The sequence below is a fragment of the Scatophagus argus genome, chromosome 2, assembly GCF_020382885.2.
Source record: "Scatophagus argus isolate fScaArg1 chromosome 2, fScaArg1.pri, whole genome shotgun sequence".
Lineage (NCBI taxonomy): Eukaryota > Metazoa > Chordata > Actinopteri > Scatophagidae > Scatophagus > Scatophagus argus.
The window spans coordinates 28,573,877-28,599,151 of record NC_058494.1 but is presented as its reverse complement, the minus strand read 5'-3'; the positions used below and the strand labels follow the sequence as shown (position 1 = coordinate 28,599,151).

The following is a 25,275-nucleotide window of genomic DNA, read 5'->3' as shown; positions in this document are numbered from 1 at the left end:
GTCCAACTCGTTTTTAATGGCTGCGATGTCGGTCCGAGTCCAGAGTTACAAGTTACGAATACAAATGGAACGCAGCATGAGGACACCAGCATGACTCAAAGATCTTCAGTGAGAGAGAGATGCTCCAGCCTGTAAGAGCTCTGGGGGATCAGGAGTGGACTGAAACATTTCTGACCAAACAATCAGCTGATCTCATGTCAGTTTCAAAAGTCAATCTCTCAGTTCAACTTTTGTTCAATAAAAGAACGACCAGGCCAAAATTATTTCTCTGGAATCTCAGACACGAGCAAACATTTCAGTTCAATTTCTGCAGTCTGGAGCAGGTGATCGTGACAGTTTCTCACCTGTAGAGCTGAGACAGAGCCTTGATCTCCACCTGACCCACCGTCTCCTGCAAACACAGTTACACTCAGAGACACCTGTTCAGCTGTTAGTGGACTGAAGGGTCAAAGGTCACAGCAGCTCACCTTAGGGTCCTCCAGACGCTCCAGATATTTCTCAAACGAACCTTCGACAAACTGAGAGAGAAAAGACGTTTGTTGCTGCCGACCGGCTCGCTTCACTGGCTGTTAGCCGAGTCGATTCATGTGGTGACTCACCGGCTCAAAGTTGCACCTGTTGGCTCTCATGAAGTTGGCGCAGTCCTGACGGATCTTCAGGTGGTGGTTCTGAGAATAATACAACTACACACACACACAGGTGATGACCAGGTAATTGGCTCAAGGAGAAACCTGACCAGACTGTAAACAGTAAGTTTGTCAGTGCAGAAAAACCAAAGTGCTAACGTGTTTCTTTAATTGATTCGCACTGTGTGAATGAAGCACCGACGTGTGAACATTTTTACGTTTAACAAACAAATGAATTTTGGTGAAAGTTTGTGTGACTGCATCCATTTTTCCAGTTTAAAGTGAACCATTTTCAATGTCTGAAGTAACTGAAAAGGAATCAGATCACATGACTTTCTGTAATCCGATGGACCAGTTACTGATTCCTTAATCTCTTGAATAAACGAGTAATCATCAAACCCGATCTTCAGTCCAACAAGGAGTCCGTCTCTGGAGCCAGTTTCCCAGCTACCTGGACTCAGACTCACTGAATCTGCTTAATGGGACAAACCTGGACTGGGTTAATTGCTAATGACTTTATCAACGTGCAGTTAGACTCCACCATTGACTGTCTCGGTCTGGTCCTGTCCCAGCGGTTCCCCCGCAACAACAGTGGGTTCACCGTTAGCCCGGCTTACCTGTTCTGACACGGCTCGGAACAGGCTAGACGCGTCCCGGGCCACCATCTTCCTGTACAGACCCAGACTGCTCAGGTACTCGTCCATGTTGACGAAGTACTTCTTCAGGCCTTTCTGCATCCCTCCGCCGGTAAACTAACGGCAAGTCTCTCGGTGTACTCTGCTAACACGATCCCGCTCGACCGACACCACGTGCCGCTGACGTGACTCCGACAGGTGGTCTTAATCAGGTCTAATCAGCGCGCCGGGGCGCCGAGGGTTTCACGACAAGCGGAGGAAAGAGTAGATAAATACAATAAAAAGATGTTTCTTTTTTAAAAACTGCGCAGAGTCATAAAATCTGCTGGTCACGATTTTTAATCAAATTTAACGTTTCAACAACCAAGAGAAAACACGCTAAGTAAAGAACAAATCTATCTAAAATAAATATATAAAACAAATTAAAACGATGTTGTGGTGAAAAGCGCGCCTTTAAATACAAGAGTAAAACCTTCTACCAGTCAGCAAATAAAAAAGTAAAACTAATTCGTGAAGGAAGATTAAGTGCTTCTGCATTGCAGACTTCGTGTCACAAGTGACGCATTAACGTTTACCGCTGAAGCTGAATGGTGCTACTTTTATAAGACTTGTGTAAAATAATGTATTATGTCAGTTCATCCTAAGTTTTGTTTGTAAAATCACAGAGACTGCAGTTGTCACATAAATGTAGTGCAGTAAAAATTAACATAAGAAGATAAGCTTCAAATACCACATGTGTAACTGAGCAACTGTACACACAACATACACACATTCAGATAAATAAAATATAACACACCTTTAACAAGATAAAAAAAACAGCAACAGAATATTAACAATTTAATCAGTTTTATTAGGTTTGCCTTTGCCGTTGTCTTTGGGATTTCAGACAAATCTCTGTGGTGGACAGTCTTCCTGATGGTGGCAAGTCCAGTCAAGTCCAGTCAAGTAGTTTTTACATTGACATTTTAGCTGTTCAACAATAGTACAGTGAACAGTGAAATGAGACAACGTTCCTCCAGGGACCAGGCGCTAGATAGGTCCTCCATCATGTCCTGGGTCCGGGGCCCCGGGGTCTACTCCCGGATGGACATGCCTGAAACACCTCCCCAGACAGACGTCCAGGACCACCTCAACTGGTGGAGCAGCGGCTCTACTCTGAGCCTCTCCCAGATGTCTGAGCTCCTCATCCTGCCTTTAAGGTTGAGCCTGGACATCCTGTGGAGAAAACTCATTTTGGCTGTTTGTATCTGCGATCTTGTCCTTTCTGTCACGACCCGCAGCTTGTGACTGTAGGTGAGGGTTGGAACGTAGATTGACGGGTAAATCAAGAGCTTCGCCTTCCGGCTCAACTCTCTCTTCATCACTACAGACTAGTACAGCATCATCACAGCAGAAGCTGCTCTGATCAAGGTGTCAGTCTCCTGCTCCATTTTACCCTCACTGAACAAAACCCCAAGGTGCTTAAACTCCTCCACTTGGAGCAGCATCTCTCCACCAACGGAGTGGGCAATCCACCCTTTTCCTGCTGAGAACCATGGCCTCGGATTCAGAGGTGCTGATCTTCATCCCAGCTGCTTCACACTCAGCTGCAAACTGGAGGTCACTGCTTGATGACATCAATAGGACCACATCATCCGCAAAAAGCAGAGATGGAATCCTAAGGCCATCGAACCTGACACCCTCCACTGCCTAGAAATGGGAACAAGCTTGACTTTTATCTGGCAGTGTGAACCAAGCTGTGAGACTGGATGAGCCGTAGCAACAGGCCATCCAGCCCTCAAGAGGATGTAGAGTTGGTCCAGGGTTCCACGGTCATAACAACAATGTAAAGTTCAAAACTATGATGATCAATTCACAGCATCAGGCTGCTGTCTTTCTGTTTGTGCAGGTAGTCGTCTGACAGAGTAAAACCAAACTGAATTAATTTCACCACAGAACATGGGACAGACGGGAGGACTGTGTCGTCCCACCAGCAGGTGGCGGTAATAATCCGTTTACTGACGGCGTCAACGTCACATTCTCCATTCAAAGAAGTAGAGTCGTGTGCGCATGCGCATTGTGACAACCTGTGCACAGAGAGGGTCACCATGGTTCGGACTCGGTCCGGTTCTGTCGTTTTTTGAACAGAGTCTGCGGCCAACATGCTCACACTGCTTCAGCGGAGGCTCCGGCCGCTCGGCGCGCCGCCGGGCCGCTTCTCTGCTCGCTCAGCTCGCTTCTTCAGCAGCTCTGCTCCGGAGATGCCCGCTGCTCGAGTCCGCAGCACCTTCCTGGACTTCTTCCGGCAGAAATACGGACACCAGCTGGTCCCGTCCTCCCCGGTCCGACCCAGAGGAGACCCCAGCCTGCTGTTCGTCAACGCCGGCATGAACCAGGTCAGTTTGAACCCGGTCCAGTCTGTTCCTTCAGGACACCTGCGGAAAGCTAGCGGCTATTAGCTAGCGAGTTGAAAATAAGAGCACGTCCTCTCAAAGTGCTGGTCCCATCAGTTCACGTTACTGTGGATGTACTTACTGTATATACGCAGTACATTTGATATGCGAAGTATATCTAATGTAACACGCTTAAGAGTCTTAAAAGTCTTGATGCTTAAAAGTCTTTTAAAAGTCTCTGTTCCCAGCACATCGTACTGCATGACAGCTCAGAAGAAGAAGAAGAAGAAGAATCACTTTATTGACAGTATATATATTTTTACACACACACACTGAATTCGTCTTCTGCATACCTGGCAAATTACATGCAGTGAAACACACACAGGAGCAGTGGGCAGCATCAAGCGCCCGGGGAGCATATTGGGGGGTTAAGTGCCTTGCTCAAGGGCACATCAGCCATCTAACCGCATTAATCCACCACACCCAATTTTTTCCTGCCCGCTTCTCCAACCTCTGGGCCACGGCTGCCCCCCATTAACGTCGTTAATTAAACCCACTGAAGTTGTTTTCGGTAGCTGAACTCACAGTGAGGTTATTTCTGTGTGCTGCAGGACAGTCAGCTTCCGCTTGTTAAAATGCCCAGGCTTTAAAAGCAGTTTCTTTCTGTGTGTCTTTGCGTGTTGGTACATTATTTCCTCTTCCTGTTAATACTTCTTTGTCTTCTCTGTCTCTGTTGGCTGACTGAAGATTAAAAGAGATTTGAGCTTTGATTCCCTGACTGATTGTGAACATTCATTCACCATTTGCTGACTGAACTCTCGCTGCAGTTTAAACCCATCTTCCTGGGGACCGTGGACCCTCGCAGCGAGATGTCCTCATACCGCAGAGTGGTCAACAGTCAGAAATGTGTCCGAGCCGGCGGCAAGCACAACGACCTGGAGGATGTGGGCCGAGATGTGTACCATCACACCTTCTTCGAGATGCTGGGAAATTGGTCATTTGGAGACTACTTCAAGGTGAGGAGGAGGAAGACCACTTCCTGTTTACTCAGGAAGTGTATTTCCTGTCACACATCACCATCATGGAGTTTGTGTGTGTCTAGGTGGAGGCGTGCGGCATGGCGTGGTGCCTCCTCACAGAGTATTATGGGATACCTGCGGACCGACTGTATGTGTCTTACTTTGCTGGAGATGCTGCGTCGGGGCTCCCAGCTGACGAGGAGACGCGAAACATCTGGTTGGACATCGGGTACGTCGTGTTCAGCTGCTGCTCTCCGGCCCACACCGGAGTTTGTGTTGCTAACGCTTGTCTCCTCATCCTCCTCAGGGTCCCACCTGGACGCCTTCTGCCATTTGGCCTCAAAGAGAACTTCTGGGAGATGGGCGACTCGGGCCCTTGTGGCCCCTGCACAGAGATTCACTACGACCATGTGGGAGGACGAGACGCCGCGGCACTCGTCAACGCTGACAGTCCAGACGTGGTGGAGATCTGGAACCTGGTCTTCATGCAGTACAACAGGTTCAGATGCTCTGCTGGACCCGTCCAGAACCCTGCACCGAACCACTGAACCAGTCTGCTGCTTGTACTGCTCAGCTGCCAGTCTGACAGCTGTGTGTGTGTGTGTGTGTGTGTGTGTCAGGGAGGTGGACCACAGTCTGCAGCTGCTTCCCCAGGTCAGTGTGGACACTGGGATGGGACTAGAGAGACTGGTGACCATCCTGCAGGGGAAACGGTCGAACTACGACACGGACCTGTTCACGCCGCTGCTGCGAGCCATCCACCAGGTACGCAACCGACAGCTCCGGGTGCTGTTCTCTGATCTCTGATATCCGTAATGCTCTGAAGTGACTGACCCATGACTGACTTGTTGCCGTGGCGATGTGTCTGTCTGACCTCAGAGGTCGAGGGCGGGCCCGTACGGCGGCAGGACGGGGGCAGCAGACGAGGGCAGGGTGGACATGGCGTACAGAGTGGTGGCCGACCACATCCGCACGTTATCAGTGTGCATCGCTGACGGAGTTTATCCAGGCATGTCAGGAGCAGAGTAAGTCATCCACCAATCGTCTGCCAGAGCACAGTGGATAGCCAATCAGCTGGTCAGAGTGACCGGTGGTCTGTTTGCTATGTGTCAGGTTGGTATTGAGGAGGATTTTGCGGCGGGCGGTTCGGTTCTGTGCTGAGGTCCTGCAGGCCCCTCAGGGAGCGCTGGCTAGTCTGGTTCCTACAGTCACCCATATTCTGGTAAAATACATTTCCCACAATCCCTCTGATTATACTATACTTTACTGATGTTCATTTTCTGTTCTTACATCTTCTCTGCCGTAAACAGTAAGCGATGCGGGGATTGATTGATTCATTGATTGATTTGTTTTGTTGGCAGGGTGATACGTATCCAGAGCTCCACAGGGAGGCACACAGGGTGAGAAATCTCCTCCTTCTGATGAGTTAGCTCAGTTGTCATGGCGATTATCACATGACCTTAGTGCGAATTCACATCAGCTGATAATAAAAATACAACGTTTGAAGACAAAACTTTTCCCGTTCCTTTAAATGTATGTCATCTTTATGTACTTCAGCTTGTCAACACAGAGACGCATGTTAGCCTCCTTTAGCCTCTTTAAGGTTCAGGTTCTGGTTCTCGTGGTCCACTTCTTGTCAGAGAGCAGCTGGTGGACACATTTAGCAGCTAAAGAGCAGATATTTCCCTCAGGGCTGAGAGGGAGGAAATACTGGACACAAATTAACAGGAAGGTCGTGCCCTGATTTAGATTCCAGGCCCGCTGATTTGGACTGAGCTTTTAGATGTTCAGAACAGGAAGTGGCCACCAGCAGATGTTGACTGACAGCTGCTGTTCTTCCAGATCATGGACATCATCAATGAGAACGAGGCTCAGTTCCTGTCGTCTCTGCAGCAGGGCAGCAGGCTGATCCACCGAACGCTCAACAGGAAGGACTACAAACATGGAATGTTCCCAGGTCAGTTCCTCCCTGAGCTACTACAACTCAGCCACCTGGACAGGTTGCAGAGGGAGCACTGAGTTCACTGCACTTGGTGTGTCTGAAGCTTTCCTTCCTCAACAGCTGAGTCAGTTTCTGTTTATTAGACTGTAGGAGTGCAGACTCTAACTGTGTGTGTGTGTCTCAGCCTCCGTGGCCTGGTCTCTGCACAGAGACCTGGGTTTCCCTCTGGATCTGGTGGACCTGATGTTGGAGGAGAGAGGAGTCCAGGTGGACCGGCAGGAGCTGAATCGACTGATCGCAGAGAAGAACAAGGTGAAGCTCCACTCTGACTAACATGGAAACGCCACAAGCTCCTTCGTGTTGGTTGGATGATGTGATGCCAGTTGTGTGTGTTTGTGTTATATTATGTGCTGCTGCGTTGTGACTACACTGTTCAGGGCTTTTATTGTGAAGGAACTTTTAGAGTGGTGTCATCAGACGCTTGTGTGTGTGTGTGTCAGGTGACGTCTGATCTGCAGTCAGGTGTCGAGTCTCAGCTGATGTTGGATGTCCTCAGCCTGTCCAAGCTGCAGCGTCTCGGCGTCCCTCACACTGACGACAACCTCAAATACCAGTACAGACTGGAGCAGGACAGATACGGTACAGACTGAGTCCTACCTGGACAGGTAACACACCTGTCTCAACACACACACCACAAACTGTGAGTCTCGTCAGGATGATGATCCCGTGACAACACGCGAGTTTTTAACTTTTCTTCTTCTGATGCTTAACATGAACATGATGAATAAAATCACATTCCTGCAAATGTTTCACAATTAAAGCCTTGATAAGAAATGCTGGGTTTTTGTCCACTGAAACTCCAGAGAGCTTTTATTTTGAAACTACTTGAAGTGATTCTTCACTTGATTGATCAGTAAGTTGTCTGTTTTTTGTCAGTTCACTGAGGAGGAAAACAAATATTCAAATTTAAGAAGGGGACGGAGTTTTGTTTTTTCATCAGAAATGACTCAACCCAATTAAATCGATAATCAAACTAGTTGATGATTAGTGGTTTCAGGTGGGTCCAGGTAACACCTTGACTGCATCAGGACTCAGTCACTGCAGGGTTTGAAATGATCCACTTTGATATAAAAGCAGTCCTGGTTGGAGGTTTTCTCCTTCACCAGCTCAGCACCACCTGGTGGACATTAGTGGAACTGCAGCTGAACTCACCTGTAATCTGTCTCACCTGCCGAGTGTTTTTGTCCCAGTGTTCCCAGCCTGCAGTGCAACAGTCCTGGCTCTGTATGACGGTCAGACTCTGGTGTCGGAGGTCACTGAGGGTCAGCGCTGCGGTGTCATCCTGGATCAAACCTGCTTCTACTCTGAGCAAGGGGGGCAGTCACATGACCAGGGCTATTTGACCCGGGACGGATTGCAGGTGAGCCAAACCGCCATACGGAGGAGAGATGCATCACAGCAATATCACTTGTGGAGTGTGTCCAGGTGAGGTTTGACTCCAGGTGTGTTTCTTCTGCCTCTCAGGACATCTTGTACCCTGTGGAGGCAGTGGTCCAGGCAGGGGGGTATGTGGTCCATGAGGTGACTGCAGCAGACAGCCTGAAGACTGGAGACCAGATCCAGCTACACCTGGACCAGGTAAACACCAAACACATATCATAAATCAGAATCAGCACATCAGTGTAAACTGGCTTCATCTGCACAAGAATGGATTTAAAAGTATTCACAGATGAAATAATGTTCTCAGTGTGAACAGAAGTGGTCCGACTGGGGGGCCTTGGGGGGACGCCTTCTGTCTTATAGATGTTTGTCTAGAAGGATCGAAGGTGACACACACTTTTTCTGAATCAGAAAGTCCTGAGCAGCAAACAAATCTCCTGTTGTCCCATCGTCTCCCAGGTCCACAGGTTGTCCTGTATGGTCAAACACACAGCGACTCACATCCTGAACTTTGCTCTGAGGGAAGTTCTGGGTCCTTCAGTCCAGCAGAGAGGATCTCATGTGTCAGCTGATCGCCTCCGTTTTGACTTCAGCGTCAAGGTCAGACTTATCCAGTTCAGCTAACTGCCTCTGACCACTGACCAACAGGACGCAGTGATGAAGCAAGCTGTGGTCATTTTGTCCTCCTCAGGCTTCACTGAGCGTCTCTCAGCTGCAGCAGGTAGAGACGTGTGTTAATGACATCATCTCAGCCAATCACATCGTCCACAGCCAGGAGCTTCCTCTGCAGACTGCCAGGTGCATCGACGGACTGAGGACAGTGGACGAAGTGAGCAAAGACACTCACTGTTTCTGTCCTCCTGCTTGTCTGCAGGTGTACCAACTGTCTCTCTGTCCTCCTGCTTGTCTGCAGGTGTATCCAGACCCTGTTCGGGTGGTGGCGGTGGCGGTGACGGTCCCTGACCTGCTCGATGGTCGGACAGGCAGCCAGACATCTGTGGAGCTCTGCTGTGGAACGTGAGAGTGATACTCACCTGTTCACCTGCTCACCTGTCACATTGACACAAGTTCAGATTTAACTTCAGAACCTCAGCGAGCCTTTAAAGGAACAGTTCATCATCAAGTGAACTCCTCAGTTGTCTAGTTTACAACATGAGTGGTGTATGTATGTGAATGTGTTTTACCCAAGACCAAACATGTGGTCGCCCCCTGGTGGCTGGCTGCAGTACAGCTCATAAGCTCCTCCCTCAGTTCTCATCACGCTGTTTGTTCAAGTGTTCATTTCTCTGATCAGTTTGGTTTCAGTTAATTATTTGATGTTATAAAAAGGGACTGAGATGTCATGATTGACAGCTGAGCGCTGCTCCTGATTGGCTCAGACTGTGGCGCCACTTCCCGATCACTACTGCACAGACTCTGGCTCCAAATGACATCACCAGAACAATATGACAGCCCTCTGCTTCACTTTGTACAGTGGGAGGAAGTGGAGACGCGTCGACCATCTTTATGTGTCGATGGTCTGAACATGTAAATGCTGACTGGGGTGTGTGTGTGTGTGTTTTCAGTCACCTGCTGCAGACCGGAGCCATTGAGGACCTGGTGGTCGTTTCAGAGAAACAGATAGTAAAAGGAATGAGTCGAATCATCGCGCTGACGGGACGTGAAGCCACACGGGTCAGTTACAAACACCCACGTTTCATCTGGTTAGCTTAGCTTAGCATGGTGATGGTTAGCATAGCTCCATGAGAAGAGAAAACAATGACAGGTTCACATCTTCAAAGGTGCAGTCCATAAACTAACTCTTGGTGGGCTATTACCTTGAGATGCACTCAACAGACGACAGACCCAGATGATTCATTCGTGAAATACTTACAGAACAAGCAGTTTGACCTCAGCAGGACAACTTTGTGACTTTTTGTCACAAACTTTTGTGGAGAAAATGAGTCATTCATGAGGTCACAAACCAAAAAACATCCTGTTTTAGTGAGGAAAGTAAAGATGGTTATAAACAGTGTGTACGACAACAATAATTCAGCGGGAATGATGTCATCACTTTATTACATCAGAGAGACGCCGTGTCGACATGCAGTGTAACCACCTGTGTGCCTTCAGGCTCGAGAACAGGGTCACAAGTTGTCTCAGGATGTGGACTCTCTGTCAGCCAGACTCACAGGCTCCGCCCCCATCAGCCTTGACTCCACCCAACGTCTCTCCAAGGAGGTCGGAGTGCTCTCTGATGTATGTACACTACCCATGATGCACTGCAGTCCCTGATGCGTGAACAGGAGGAGTGTGGCTGCTGTTTGACCCTGTGCTGTGTCTGTCAGGCTGTAGACAACACTCCCATCCCCCAGTGGCAGCGCAGAGAGCTGCAGAGCCGACTCAAAGCTCTGCAGAGGACCAGTAACACCAACGTCAGAAAACTGGAGACCAGAGAGGTCAGCACACACCTGAGACACACACCTGAGACACACCCCACAGTCAACAGTCAGCTACAGGCTTTGCAGAAATGCATCAAGTGTTTCATTGATTCTGAAAAGGATGAAATCAACACATGGAGTTCAGACAGACGGGCAGTCAGACAGACAGGCAGGCAGGCAGAGAGAGAGACATCGTCGTCTGACAGCTTGTTTTCCCATCATGCTTTGTACAGGCCGCAGTGCGGGCTCAGGCTCTGCTGGAGAAGAACGGCAACAAGGATCTGCAGGTGGACTCGGTGGAGACGGACTCTCTGTCGGTAAGAACTCGTTTCCCATTATGCACCTGGATTGTTTTGTCTGATGAGGTCACTCCCATCCTGTTTCCTGTCAGATTTTGATGAAGACAGTGAACCATCTGAGTGCCGCAGCTCCTCACAGTCATGTGATGCTACTCGCTCACCAGAGGCAGTCTGGGAAGGTTCTGTGTGCCTGTCAGGTTCCCAAGGTAACAGCACACCTATCAGTGACATCACAGGTGAGCGGAGCCTTGTTTGAATTATCTTACTGGCTGTCCTCTCACTGCTCAGGACTCGCCGTCCCTCTTGGCCTCTGATTGGGCAGTGGCGGTGTGTCATCACCTCGGGGGGAGTGCCGGAGGCTCTGCGGTGGTCGCCAAGGGAACAGGAAGCAGCAGTGACATCGCTGAGGCGCTGAGCTGGGCAAAGGAGTTTGCATGCCAGAAAACACAGAGATGATGACATCGTTCTGACATCACAGCGCCTCCTGCTGGTGGTTGCTGAGAGGTGAGAAGGTCAATTGTCTGCACTGAGGAGCGTTTCCTGTTTGGACAGGAAACGTGTGGTGCAGAACACATGGGACCTCTGTTAACTGTTAACCAATGGCGTGACAGTTTGGGGGGCGAGGGGTGTGGCCTAACTGTGGCAGGCAGGACATCCATGCTGCTGTCAGCCAGTCAGAAAGCTTAGTAAGCAGCTGTTGTTACCATGCTAACAGTTAGCTTTATGTTTTATGTTAATCCATCATGTGGACCTGCTTAAACTTTTGAACTGAGGTGTTTCTAACATTTTGTTTGCCCTTCCTTCAAAAATGTGATGTTGTAGGTGGCTGTAAGCTCTGCACACAGCCACAGACTCTTCTGATTGGCCAACAGTCAGGTGTGAAGGTTTATAATTCAGTACCGATGATATTTAAATGTCTTCGTTTGAAAATGAATAAACACATGACCACTCACTCCACTTTCTTTATTTTGTATATTAAGTCAGTAATTAGCAGTTAATCATTAAGGCATCAGGTGGGACAAACCAACAACTCAGACCCAGTTTGGACAGAGACACAAGAGACCAATGCCACTGGACCAATCAGAGCAGGACTACCTGCCCAGACCCCTCTACACAAACATGTAGTCAGTGCCTATTAACACACTGTGACGACAGCACAACACATAAATAAGACTCCATTCACCACGTGGAATATTTCAGGTGTCCCCGTCAGTCCAGCAGGATCCGTCCTGGTTCTTCAGAGCAGAGAGACGTTCAGCCACTGCAGGAGAACACGGTCATGTTAAGTTAGCTGCACTCGCTGTCTCTGTTTGTCCTTACACAGAAATGTCCGACCTAACTGCTGTTGTCCTGATACAGACCCTGTCCTATCTCAGACCTGGAATCTTAACCTACAGGCTCCACGTGGATCCTGTTTTAAAATGACGTCAGTGTGTCAAGTATCATTGGAGGATTAAAAAAGGTCTAAAAAATGACCCGTCAAATCAGAATTACTTGTCTCTGTGGTCAATGTTGACCCCAGGAATCATCACACAGCCTGACCTGACCGTGGTGACGGTTTCAGTTCGGATGTTTCGGCTAAGCTCCTGTGCTAAGATCAGACAGAATCGTGTCCATGAAGCAGTTCACAGAAATCCTAAATGAACTGTAAAGAGATGCCTTCTGTGTCTCTCCACCAAAGACCAGTCAGGCCCTTCACCATCAGCCGACTGACTCCAGTCCAGCTTTTAAGGCCTGGTTGGTTTGTGGGAGGACCGTATGACCACATAGTGAGGGTCAGGACTCCAGGTGGCTCCCACAGACATCGGACAGATCACATGATCACTGAGGGAATCAAGTTATTGATGCTAAACAGCTGACTGCTTCTTACCTCCAGAAAGTTGAGCTCAATGCTTCCTGAGCTGTCGGTGTCCAGCGTGTTGAATGTGTCTGGGGGGGTGACAGTCATCATCATCATCAAAACCATCATCATCATCATCACCACCACCACCGTGAGGTTTGTGAGGACAACAAGGACTCACTGAACATGTTCTCCAGACGAACCAAACAGCCCACGAAGTTGTCAAAGTCGATGGTGAGATCTGGTTCGCTGTAGCGAGCCACCAGGACCTGATGGAGCCGGTTGTTCAGACTGAAACCTGAAACAGCAACAAGTTTGACTCAAACGGAACAAAGTTGAACGTCAGTGTGACAGTCTAAAGGAGACTAAAACTGGAAAGACTGCATTACAACTGGCTTCCAGAGTATGACTCTAAAGTGCAGTATTTAGTGGTACTCTAAAGTAGAAAACATAATAATATAACCACAGCACAGAAAAACATGTATGTGTATATTATAAAGTTCATATTAAGTTGTATTATTTCAGGCTTTAGAAATGAGATCTTATGGAGGAAATATTTTCTGATTTTCACTGATGTCCTTCGGCTGCTCGGCCTCAGTTCCTTGTGATTCCAGTCTCCTGATGAACAGTCAGCTTTGCTCGCTGCTAAAGTAACTGCTAACTGCTGCTAATGGTAGCTAACTGCTGCTGACTGTAGCTCTTGGTTAGCTCTGTTAGCCGTGCTTTGCCTCATCTGCAGTCAGCTTGTTTGACTGTTGCTGTCGTGTCCAGCATGTTGAACCTGTTTGTTCTTCATCATCATCATCATCATCATCATGGGACTGGTACTGACCACAGTGGTTTTGAACTCAAACTGTTTGGGCGCCAAATCAAGCAAAATACCAACCTTACATGATGTTACTTTAAGAATATTGTGAGTACAAATGGCAGCAGACAATCCTTTCTGTTGATGTGGAAATAATTAAATTTTTGTGTCTAATTAAAATTAGGCTGTGGAATCGTGATACTGTGAAGGGTGTGTTTGTGTTTTACCAGCCTCCTCCACAGCTGTCCTCATCTCCGTGGAGCTCATCGTCCCTGAATTATCCACGTCCTTCTGACGGTAAATATTCTATTACAGCAGAGACAACAGTGGCAGGTCAGCTGTTAAGAGGCCCCTGAAGACATTCTGAAGACATTCTGAAGACGATGAGACCACAGCCCCAGGAAGTGGTGACATTTTGTTTTTTTCAACCACACCAGAAAAAACATGTCATACTTCACAGCAGGTAGGCTGAACTCGAGCTGCACAGACTCACCAGGTAGTTCTCGACTTTGGTCCACAGCACCTTGAACTCCACCAGACCCAGTTTCCCACTGCCGTCTTTCTGCAGCCGGAGTTCAGGAGCTGCTCTCTGATGGAATGGACCTTACTACACTCCAGACTCTCATAATAACATTTTTATTTAACAGACTTAACGTTTATTTGACAGCATCCACCAGCGCTATCTTAATAAGAACACTGACAGCTCAGTTTGAACTGATTAATTTTTCTGCTGTAACTGGTTAGTTGGTCAAAGGATACGTCCAGCAGGTTGACCATGTTGCGACACGTTTCGAGGCTGAAGCCGTCGGTCTGGATGTCAGATCCTGTCAGAGACAAACGGTTAGTTTAGTGTTTAGCCTCAGATCAGCGTGTGAAGGTTGATCGTGTGATTCTTACGTCGGGTCACCACTTTGTTCAGGATCTTCTGCAGCTCAAAGGCAGAAATCTCACAGTCCTGCAGCACATCAACATTTTGACTTCAGACATATTCAAACACACATCGTCATTAGTGTTGTTACTATGTTGATATCAGCAGCTCACCCCTCCTGCCAGCTGACCAAACAGACCTCTGAACCGATCGTCCACATCGTCCTCATCGATCTCTATCTGAAACAGGAAGTCAACCCTCCACATGTTTACTGACAGACCTTCACAGAAACATTCGATCTGAGTATCACAATAAACTTGTTTTCATCACTTAGACGTCGTTCTCTTACCTTCTCCACCCTGGACTCGATGGGGTCATCCAGCTCTCTGTAGGAACAAACACCACCAGCTTCACGTGACTGGATGCTCATTCATGACAGCATCATTAGAGCACAATGTCCACTTTTAAAGATTAAATAAGCAGCAATTACAACAAACTACTGCAGTACTTTTGACATCTGTATTCAAACAAAGAGTTAACGCAGTTAACGTCCACCAGAAGCTGCTCGGACTGTACTGAAGTGAGGGTGAAAACTACAACCTGTCGTCTCACAGTTTGAATGAAACTTACTGAAAGTCTGCCTGCTTCTCGGTGAAGACTCGGACACAGAAGTCTCCGTTCTTGTGAGGTTCGAAGGTGGACGGGATGATCAGATACTCTCCAGGTGGCAGGCTGAAGCGGCTGCAGACTTCTCGCAGGTTGATGAAGGTTTCAGAGCGAGCTTTGGAGGCGTGACGCAGAAAGAAGTTCCTGTTCAGGTGAATATTCCTCTGACCTTGGAACTGACACACGTACAGACACGAGAGGTGAAATCAGACCGAACATGCAATAGCAAAAGAAAGGAAATGTTGAGCAACAAACCCTGAGCAGCAGGCAGAGAGCAGGTCAACATGGCCGTACCTCCTCAGGAACCTGAAATGAGAGAGAAGATTCAGACAAAGACTGTCAAACCTTCAAATCCCAAAGACGCAAAGAGCTCTTTTTTTTTTTCAGTATTTGTGTGTCCTGATGGCTGTCAGGAGTTTAGTTCCTTAACTTTATCTAATGCTTCAGTACATGCAACAGTAAGTGAACACATCATGTTTGTTTGCCCTGACTGCTGACAACACGGCACACAGATCTCAGACCAGTTCTACTGAGTACAAGATCAGTTCAACTGCAGTTTGCACCGCAGACTTGGACAACAGCAGGGTCCTGGTTTTAATATACAACACGATCAACATGTTTGAAACAACTTGTAGACAAAACCTATGAAGAGACGAGGACCCATCTCGGGACTGGCAGAACACATATTTCATCCTTATTCTTTGAGTATTGGATTGTTTGGTTGTTGTTGTTTTAACTTTAGCAAAAGTAAACCACGTATTAAACTCGCGACCTTCAGGCTCACTATCGCCCCCATCTGTGAGGCAGAGGTACTGGCTGCGTCACAGCAAGCTTTTTCCTTGTGAATTTTTGTCTGATCAACAAGACTTAAATATTACACACATATGTGAAATACATTATTGAACACTATGGCAATTAAGACATATAATATATAAAAGTGTCTTCAAGCAGGATATTGGAAACATACAGAGAAATGGCAACAAGGACGCACCAAGTGCACACCCTCAGTCCACTTTGTGAGGGATTGCAGCAACTTGTCGGAACCACACCAAAATTGTATTAAAGCCCAGGCCAGTGGAAAAATATGAATATTTATTTTATTTTATTTTATTATTTCTTTTTTTCTTCACGATGGCAGGCGAGGCTCTGTCTGACTGCACATCCTTGTAACTTACAGGAAGTTCTGAAGTAGTTCTGAAAAGAGGAGGTTCTCAGGTTCGCATATTAAAACGAAATACACTAAACCAATCTCACAGAATCTCGCTCAACCTGGCAAGACAGTCTTAGATCATATAGGAAGGCCCTACAGACTGCCAGAGCAGCCTGTTACTCCAAATGAATTGAGGATAACAAGCATAATCTCAGGTTTGTGTTCAGCACTGTAGCCAGGCTGACAGAGAGCCACAGTGCTATTGAGCCTTGTATCCCTGTGACCCTCAGCAGCAATGACTTTATAACCTTTTTTAACAAGATTTTAAACATTAGAGACAAAACTCAACACCTGCTGACCTCAGCTGGTACTGATTTACTTTCAAACACTGGAACTTTAGAAACAACAGTAGAACCAGAGAATCATCTTGACTGCTTTTCTCCCACTGACCTTCAACAGTTAAATTCATTCATTCTCTCCTCTCTAATGCAATTGATTCTCTCCTCTCTCCCTCTCCTGTCTCTCCTCTCCCTCCTGTCTCTCCTCTCCTTCCTGTCTCTCCTCTCTCTCCCTCTCCTGTCTCTCCTCTCCCTCCTGTCTCTCCTCTCTCTCCCTCTCCTGTCTCTCCCCTCCCTCCTGCCTCTCCCCCCTCTCCTGTCTCTCCTCTCTCTCCCTCTCCTGTCTCTCCCCTCCCTCCTGCCTCTCCCCCCTCTCCTGTCTCTCCTCTCCCTCTCCTGTCTCTCCCCCTCTCCTGTCTTCCCCCCCCTCCCCCCCAGGCGGTCACAGCAGAAGGCGGTCTACACTGAGTCTGGTTCTGCTGGAGGTTTCTGCCTGTTAAAGGAAGTTTTTGGTCTCCACTGTGGCCGAATGCTGACTCAGTGTGGGGTTTTGCCCTGGGACCTGTTTCTCTCTGATTCTCTTCTTCTGAATGTGTAGTTTACACACCCGTAAAGTGTCTTGAGATAACTCTGTTATTGGCACTTCAAATACAATTGAACTGAACTGAATTGAGTTGAATACCTACCAACCTTCTCAAAGAAGCTTTACCCTTACTTAACACCTGTCTATGAGACATGATCAATCTGTCCCTGATAACAGGCTATGTACCCCAGTCCTTTAAAGTAGCTGTAGTTAAACCTTAAAAAACACACACTTGACCCAGAGGTTTTAAGCATCTATAGACCAATATCTAACCTTCCATTTTTCTCTCTGTCTCTCTCTCTGTCCACATTGGGTTGGGGTCTGCTCTGAGGTTTCTGCCTGTTTAAAGTCAGTGTTTCCTCTCCACGGTCACCAAGTGCTTGCTCATGGGGGAATGTTGGGTTCTCTGTATTACAATTTAATTAAAGAGTCTGATCTCAACCTGCTCTGATTGGAAAATGACATGAGACAGCATTTGTTGTGAATTGGCGCCATATAAACGAATTGAATTGAAATGAATTAACCAAAAATCATTCTCACCTCATAGATGGCAAATCCCACCGTGTGCATATCCTCCCCCATCTTCCTCATGCATCTGCGGTTCTTCTGGATCAGACCGACCACGAGACTGCAGCCCGCTTCTCCGTCATCGGGGTCGTCATCATCCTCGTCCAGTTTGATCACAAACTGAGGGTTCATCCAAAACGAGTCTGTGGTTTGAAATCACAACATCAGAATCTTTACCTGCTCCCCAACAAAGGTTGGACCTGCTCGTTGTCTGACAGGATCACTCACTGGGATAGTTCCTGCAGCCTCCGGCGGTGGATCCTTTCCTCCAGCTGCCATCGAACTTGGACAGAGCCCACTTGGAGATGGAATCGTCGCTCAGGGCATCGGGCGTTAGGTTACAGATCTCCAGCCGCGAGTAATGCCGCAGGAAGTCAGAGAAAGACATCCTAGAAGGCAGAGAGGGTTTCACCTTCACATCACACCAACAACCTGGTAATGAAGTTCAGGTGGTTTGGAGATAAAAACAAGATCATGTTTTACCAGAACTCTCCGTCCTCTGAGCGATGACTCAGACGCTCCCTGTCCTCATCACTGATGTAACGCCACTCGGCTGAACTGTTGGAATTGGAAACATCTTTCAGACACGTTTCAGAGTCACACTTCCTGTTTTACAGGCTCTGACACAACCCTAACCCTCCCCCATCATCACACCCCCTGCCAACCACAATTTAAATTTTTTCTGTCTGCAAGTCCAGAGGGTTGGACGCAAAAGTGACTATATTTGAACAAGTGGGTGGAGCTGGTGACTGAGAACCCGAGGACGCCCAATATCTAACCTTCCATTTGTCTCCAGGATCCTTGAGAACAGTTGCCAATCAGCTATGTGACTTTCTACATAGTAATAGTTTATTTCAGGGTTTTCAGTCTGGCTTTAATGCTCATAATAGCACAGAGACAGCATTTGTTAAAGTCACAAATTACCTTTTATTGGCATCCTCCACCTGGTCACAAACTAAAATATCTAACTTCCTGTTGTTGTAAACACCAGTTCACCTCACACTATCTGTACCTCATGTCTCTCACTCAACACCCACTGTGAGCTGTGTGTGTGTGCACGTCACTTGGGTGGGTTAAATGCAGAGCACGAATTTCGTTGGAGTGAGTTCCCTCCATTGACAAAATATGTCACTTTCATCTTTCATCTTTTCATTGTGCTGCATGCAACCCATATTTATCTGGCTGCACCCATGCTTCCTGCAGGGGGCGCACTCTCTCAAAAGAAAAAAGGAAAATATAAGCAAAAAAAAATAAACACTAAACGCGGCTTCTACAGTACCATTAAAGTAAAATAGTTGAGTAGGTATTACAGCTGATGTCACCAGTCTCCTGTTACCTGCTCCCTCTTAGCAGCTTTGTAACCTCACTGGGTTGCACCTGGCTACAACACCTGCTGACTGGCTAGCTGTTGGGGTCACCTACTCATCACTCCAAGCTCCGGTCCACTCCACTTGGCCCCAGGGATTCCTGATGCGGATCAGCTTCTCCATGTTGCCACGGAACTCCACCTGCAGCCAATCACATGCAGAGCAGAACCAAGAGATACATCTGACACCATCAATTCAGATCTCCCTATAGACAGTTGAAGCCCCGCCCCTCTCAGGTCAGCTGCCAGGTGTTTCATGTACAGGAAACACGTAACGATGAAACAGTCTTTTAAACTAAGATTCGTGGGAAATATAGTTTAATGCTGTCAGGAGATGTTCACATTTTTCTGTCCGGTTCAGAGGATGCTCTTTTAACAGGTGACTAATCTAGGGGGCGGGGCTTGACGGGGGCATGTCCTCCCACCTCAGCTGCACCTGTCACAGAGTAGGCGTGGCCTTTGACCAGCTTCTGAGAGGTGATCGCTTCTGAGTCAGCCGAGCTCGTGATCTGAAACAGAAATAAAATAAGAAAATTCATTTACATCCTAATGAAGCTTTTCAACAAAAAACACACAAGTACTAAATACTTCAATACTCAAAGCTCGGTGGCAGCCTGATCTGTGTACCCACAAGTCGCTTCTGTTTACCCTCCAGTTCAGCCTGCAAGCTGCTTCATGTGTGTCTTCATTACAGAAACTTTAATGTGGACACGTTTCAGTATCGAGGATCTGGTTAACGTGTGCAGCTGTCTGCCAGGCTACAGTCAGCTGGTGGACAAGATAACAGTGAGCTCAGATCGTGACTGACTCCATCAGGTCTGTGTGGGGCTTTTGGCCTTTGGTTGGACAGGACAGTTTAGAGACTCACAGGACAGAGACAGAAAGGATGACGTGTTGAGTTTAGCCCAGCCGGCTGCTGGATGACAACTGCTGAGACAATTAGGAGAATCTTTTCAGCATGTGAGATAAACCCTGAAGTGCCTGTCAGCTCTACCTGCGGGCCTGGTACCATACAGGTCTACTGAAGTACCTGCCAGGTGCACCCCCCTGGCCCCTGTCATGTGGTTCCTCCCTGTTCTCAGCTTACATCTATGGAGCAGCCCATCAGGGAGCCCCGATTCTGAGCCTTCTGGATGACGTGGAACAGATGAGGACTGGGCTGACTCAGCTCGTGAACCTCAGCGATTCCTCCGGTGAAGTCCTCGAAGCCCTCTGTGGTGGACCCTCCAGACAGGGCCTCATAACAGCTGTTCAACCTGTGGTGACATCACAACGACATCACATCAGTCACACCTGAAAACTCGATGCAGCCAACACTGAGACAGGTGGGACCAGGAAGCACATGCTGAGTCTGCGTAGTGTGTGTGTGTGTGTGTGTGTTTCTGTGTGTGTCTCAGTGTGTGTCTGTGTTTCAGTGTGCGTGTGTGTGTGTGTGTTTCAGTGTGTTTGTGAATGCGTGTCTCAGTGTGTGTGTGTGTGTGTGTGTCTCAGTGTGTGTGTGTGAATGCGTGTCTCAGTGTGTGCCTCAGTGTGTGTGTGCGTGTGTCTCAGTGTGTGTCTCAGAGTGTGCGTCTCAGTGTGTGTGTGTGTGTGTGTCTCAGTGTGTGTGTGTGAGTGAATGCGTGTCTCAGTGTGTGTGCATGAGTGTGTATGTGTGTGTGTGTTTCTGTATATGTGTGTGTGTGTCTCAGTGTGCGTGTGTGTGTGTCTCAGTGTGTGTACGTGAATGCGTGTCTCAGTGTGTGTGTCTCAGTGTGTGTGAATGCGTGTCTCAGTGTGTGTGTCTCAGTGTGTGTGAATGCGTGTCTCAGTGTGTGTATGTGTGTATGTGTGGGCGGAGCTCTGTGACTCTCCCTGTTGTACAGATGAATGTGAAGAATTCAGCGGTTGTAGACGACGTGTATGAACAAACTGGTGTGCAGCCGAGTTGCTGTTGATCACAGCTTAGTGCAGCTGTGTTACTGGCCCGCTGGATCTTGGCCCTGCGGCCTGAGCCCCGCCCCTCTCGCTTCACTTCCTGACAGCTTCCTCCTGTCCAATAAGACCTCAGCACATGTTGGCTGGTTTGGTTTGAGTCAGGATTAAACTGGAGTTTCAGGTTCAGTTCCAGACTGACAGACGGGTCTTACTTGGCATAGGCCTTCTCCAGCAGGGCGCTCCAGAACTCTCTACCCTCCGCCGAGTGCACAAACAGCAGCTCCCCGTCTCTGACCGGAAGACGGTCGTCAATCACCACGTCCACCCACTCACCGAACTGCCAGAACTACGGGATCAAGGAGGGAGTTTGTCAGCCTAGACCAGGGGTCAGCAACCTTTAGCATGAAAAGAGCCATTTGGCCCGTTTCTCACCAAACTCAAACCCACTCGGAGCCACAAAACCTATGTGACGACTAAACTGAAAGTAACACCACATACAGTTTCCTTAAACTGATGCTTTATGCTATATGAGAACTATAGCAGGTTACTCTCATTAAATCAATAAACTTCACAGGGTTAGGGTTCAACTTAAACAGAAAACGTCAACACACGTCAACAACGTTAAGACATTAGGGCTGGGCAAATGAACGCGTTAATTAATTAACAATGACAAACATTACTTTTTAATTTTATCACACGTTCGCAGTTTACTTTTGTGAGCAAGTGAGCGATGGTTAGATAACTAGTGAGCAATGGACTTATTATTATGATAAAAACAACAGCACGATAAAATAATTGTCTGCATTAATTTCATTTAATTTAAAGCGTTAAATTGCACAGCCCTAAATATATATGAAATAAAATTTAAAAATGCTAATTTCTCACCACATATTAAGCATATCTGTAAACCAGTTTTGTCAGCAGTAAAAGCAAACAAATCTGTCTATGAGGCATTAAACGATCTATTTTTGTCTGAAACTTTTCTCTTCTTTGATTTGTCCACTGCTAGCTGACCGGGGGCCAAAATAAGTCACTTATAAGGCGGCAACAGGTGTCGCAAACAGGACGTGACGATATTTCGATCGACAAAATATTAAAACAAGTTTTATGTTAATGTCACAAGAGCACCTCAGTCTCCAAAGAAATAACTATTACAACGAGAAAAACTTGAATAAATAGAATGAAGTCAGTTTAAATTAATTGTCCATTATTTATTCACATCATATTTTCCCCAAAATATGCTCGCCCTGTCTTGGCCTTGGGAGCCACAGAAGAGGGATGAGAGAGCCGCATGGGGCTACGGAGCCGCATGGGGCTACGGAGCCGCGGGTTGCCGACCCCTGGCCTGGACTTATCAGGCAGGACCTGACATGGGGCATGGTACTAACAGCACACCTGGTATTGCTTAAATATTTGATAACTAGTGCTGGTACTGTGTATTTGTGTACCTGGAAGTGGAAGATGCCAGCGTACTCTCCATCCCTGAAGCTCTGTCCATGTGGGACAACTCGAGCCAGAACCTCGGTGTTCAGGGTCAGAGAGGCGATAGCGGCGAGCAGCCAGCAATCACCTGGATGACAGACAGGAAGATGGCAGGGCTTAGCTCGTCAGATCTAAAAACTGTCAGTCAAAAACTCAAAGGTGATGAAGTGGAAACACCAAACCCTGAAGATCAACAATAAACAGAACAGCAAGGTGGGGAAAGAATGACTATCAGGTGTCAGAGTGTCCTCAAACACACCACCAGTTTCTGCTACTGGACCAAAGAAATCTGCCTGGAGACTGATGACGAGACAGGGATCAGCTGTGATTAAACTGCGGTATGGTCCTTTAATGAGGAGCCGATCAGTGACCTGCCAGGGAGTTACCCAAAATCAACATGTTTACTGTTTCCGTTGCCAAGACGACACATGCCGCAGCGTCATGCTTGAACTGGCTGTTAAAACACACACACATGTGCACACACACACACACACACACCCCTCAGTGGAATTTTCCAGCTCAGGTGACTGAAGGTTTACAAGCTGATCTTGGATGTTGTGGCTGTATGGCAGCCAATGAAGGACAAAGCTGAGAGATGATGATTAGCAGATTAATACATTTAAAATTAATTGGTAATAATCTCTGTTGCCATCATCAAAGTTCCTCAGGTCCTCATCTTCATCTCCAGCTGCTCTTTTCAAACAGTCATCTTTAGGCTCAGAGTGAACTGAGCCTGGCCTGCTGAGGGATCTGATTTGACTTTCAAATATGTTTGTGTTCCGGCTTGGACAGCAGTAATAAAAGCTGTTTCAACATGAAGTCTTCAGTTACTGGAACCAGTTCTTCCAGTCTGACCGGTTGCAGACATAATAACGGTGGCTAAAAGACTTGGTTTTGTTTTTCATTGAGTGTCGTCATATTAAAGATGCTGTTATGACTTGTTCTGTACTTTTTACTTCAGTACATTTACTGACAGGATTCTGCAAACAAAACATGTTTATAAAGCGGTTAAAATTAGCTTCACCCTCACTAACTACAGCTGGAGATGCTGGAAATACCAGCTAGCTACCAGTTGGTCCAGAGGTTGTGGCCTGCTGCGGTGTGACCACAATTCCAGCAGATCAGATCAATAAAGCAGCACATCGTCTGCATACCGACACAACTGAAGGAAAACAACATTCAGCTACATGACACTCGGCAGACACTCGCTGACAGCAGCAGACCACGAGTCCTGGTCTCACTGAGGACGGGTTTGTTCTCACCCAGAGCTCCCTGACAGATGTCAGTCCTTGATGCTCCAGAGATGATGAACTCAGGGTCAGAGGTCAGCTCCTGCACAGGAAACAAAGCATACATCAGCTAACAGTCTGACCCTCAGAGGTTTAACCCTTTGCATGTTAATGACCCATTGTGTCTGTTGTGCCACCTTCAGGTCACACTGCACATGTTATGTTCAGACTGTAGGAACAGATAATGTTGGTTGTAATGAAATGTGTGGCCTGCAGAGGGTGGTAACAGGACAACAGCCTGTTTTCACTCACATTAAAAGTCAGTCAAGTGTTTGTTTTTAATTATCACATGTCATGATCTCAAACATGTAGATTCAAGGTTCATTCTTGACCTTGCATTATTTCCCCCAAAATTTAATCTAGTTTTCCAGAATTTCCAGATTTCTCTGCATTCATTTGATGAACCATCCGGTTTCACCAATGGATATTTTCTCTTCACATTATGAAGCAGCTCCACCCAGCTCAAACACTCGTTATGGAGGGAGTTGCCCAACTAAACCACAGTACCCATTGTGAGTGTCAGGTGGGTGTTGCCATCAGCAAACTGATCAAACTCACTGAAGAAAAATTAAACCATGTCATACAGCAGATGTCATGTCGCCCGAGCAGCATGTACATAATCTATAATCTGTAATCTATACTGATAATCTGCAGCCAACCTGAGTGTTTGTCAGATGTGACAGCTGATTTTCATCCAAACAAACTGATATGAACTGTAAGAGAAACGTCACTGATGAACATCTTTTGATCTGCATTCAGCAGTTTACAGGCACCTCAAACCAAACTCCATATACAAAACCCTCATTTTTAATCATCTCTCCCAGCATAACAAAATAAATAAAACAAAACATTTTAACAACAGTAGGAAAATATCTCACACACATTTTGTGACTGTACACAACATTGTAAAAGAACATAACACGGTCAGACACAAAGAGAATTAACACTCATTACCGATGAAGGTGAATCTGGTTTCTCCACGAGTCAGCTGAACTAAAATCACTTTTTTATCAATCGGATCTGGTGTGTTGTTACTTACGCATCGCCAGTTCAATAGCCTATCAAAACTAATTTATAACGCCTGGATTTATTGTAATTTAACGTTACTTGTCGGCTAGGGTCGACTCAAACAGAAGTCCATTAAGCTTGGAGAAAAGTCAGCTTTAAAATGGCAGTTTTTTTTACGAAGCAGCATGACTATCTGTGTTGATGTTTATGTCTGCAGAGACTGTAGCGAACTTCACCAGAATAATGAGTGATTTAAAGTTCACAGACCGTCGGTCTCTGCCAGGTCACCCCTCGGATCTTGTAGGAGTTCGGGCCCAGCTCGTTGAAGCCCAGGGAGGAAGGCAGCGCCGGGAACGTGTCGTCCTGGAACAGACAGCCGGTGTCGAAGCAGCGCTGCCGCAAAGCCTCGTAGTCCTGGTTCAGGTACTTGACCGCCTGGCTGTTGGTGCCCACGCCCCGGTCCTTCTCCCGGAGATGCTGCAGGTTGGACGCGATGCCCGACATGCTGTTGGGTTTGGAGCCTCGAGTGTCCTGGAAAGTTTGGGAAGTTTTGGAGAATGTCGAAGCGGCAGGTGAGTGATGCCAGGAAGTGAGTGTTCCCTCCTCAGGGATTAAAGAGAGACAGGTAAGACTTCCGCTAAGT

At 47.2% G+C, this 25,275-nt stretch overlaps 3 protein-coding genes across 5 annotated transcripts in view; 1 reads left to right on the top strand and 2 right to left on the bottom strand.

The window, feature by feature from the left end:
- The window catches only part of alg13 (ALG13 UDP-N-acetylglucosaminyltransferase subunit), an 11,370-nt gene extending 9,848 nt beyond the window's left edge, over positions 1-1,522 (bottom strand). For both annotated transcript variants that reach the window (XM_046377885.1, XM_046377893.1), the window contains exons 1-4: positions 1,244-1,522; positions 600-683; positions 468-518; positions 345-391 (exon numbers count right to left, since the gene is read on the bottom strand). In XM_046377885.1, coding sequence (XP_046233841.1) covers positions 345-391; positions 468-518; positions 600-683; positions 1,244-1,363 — 302 coding nt within the window. In that variant the 5' untranslated portion in view covers positions 1,364-1,522. The remainder of the gene's footprint in view (positions 1-344; positions 392-467; positions 519-599; positions 684-1,243) is intronic.
- Positions 728-11,705, top strand: aars2 (alanyl-tRNA synthetase 2, mitochondrial (putative)). 2 transcript variants are annotated; one of them, XM_046377872.1, is made up of 22 exons: positions 728-749; positions 4,461-4,649; positions 4,736-4,881; positions 4,960-5,151; positions 5,273-5,417; positions 5,532-5,677; positions 5,766-5,874; positions 6,014-6,052; positions 6,495-6,609; positions 6,779-6,906; positions 7,095-7,233; positions 7,845-8,014; positions 8,119-8,232; positions 8,494-8,634; positions 8,726-8,863; positions 8,948-9,051; positions 9,600-9,708; positions 10,147-10,272; positions 10,362-10,472; positions 10,688-10,771; positions 10,846-10,959; positions 11,042-11,705. In XM_046377872.1, exons 2-22 carry the CDS (start codon positions 4,503-4,505, stop codon positions 11,207-11,209), a joined length of 2,685 nt encoding a protein of 894 aa, XP_046233828.1. In that variant the 5' UTR covers positions 728-749; positions 4,461-4,502; the 3' UTR covers positions 11,210-11,705. The 2 variants fall into 2 exon arrangements, with proteins under 2 accessions (XP_046233828.1, XP_046233817.1); XM_046377861.1 differs by lacking the exon at positions 728-749 and adding an exon at positions 3,269-3,636.
- Positions 11,703-25,275, bottom strand: LOC124053003 (calpain-2 catalytic subunit-like). The gene is made up of 21 exons (XM_046377905.1): positions 24,900-25,275; positions 23,598-23,667; positions 22,302-22,423; positions 21,066-21,199; positions 20,024-20,192; positions 19,362-19,445; positions 18,993-19,078; positions 18,054-18,128; positions 17,799-17,959; positions 17,544-17,713; positions 15,227-15,238; positions 14,897-15,108; positions 14,616-14,652; positions 14,440-14,505; positions 14,296-14,353; positions 14,158-14,222; positions 13,892-13,960; positions 13,626-13,704; positions 12,775-12,891; positions 12,624-12,682; positions 11,703-12,014 (listed from the first exon to the last, which is right to left on the bottom strand). Exons 1-21 carry the CDS (start codon positions 25,134-25,136, stop codon positions 11,991-11,993), a joined length of 2,106 nt encoding a protein of 701 aa, XP_046233861.1. The 5' UTR covers positions 25,137-25,275; the 3' UTR covers positions 11,703-11,990.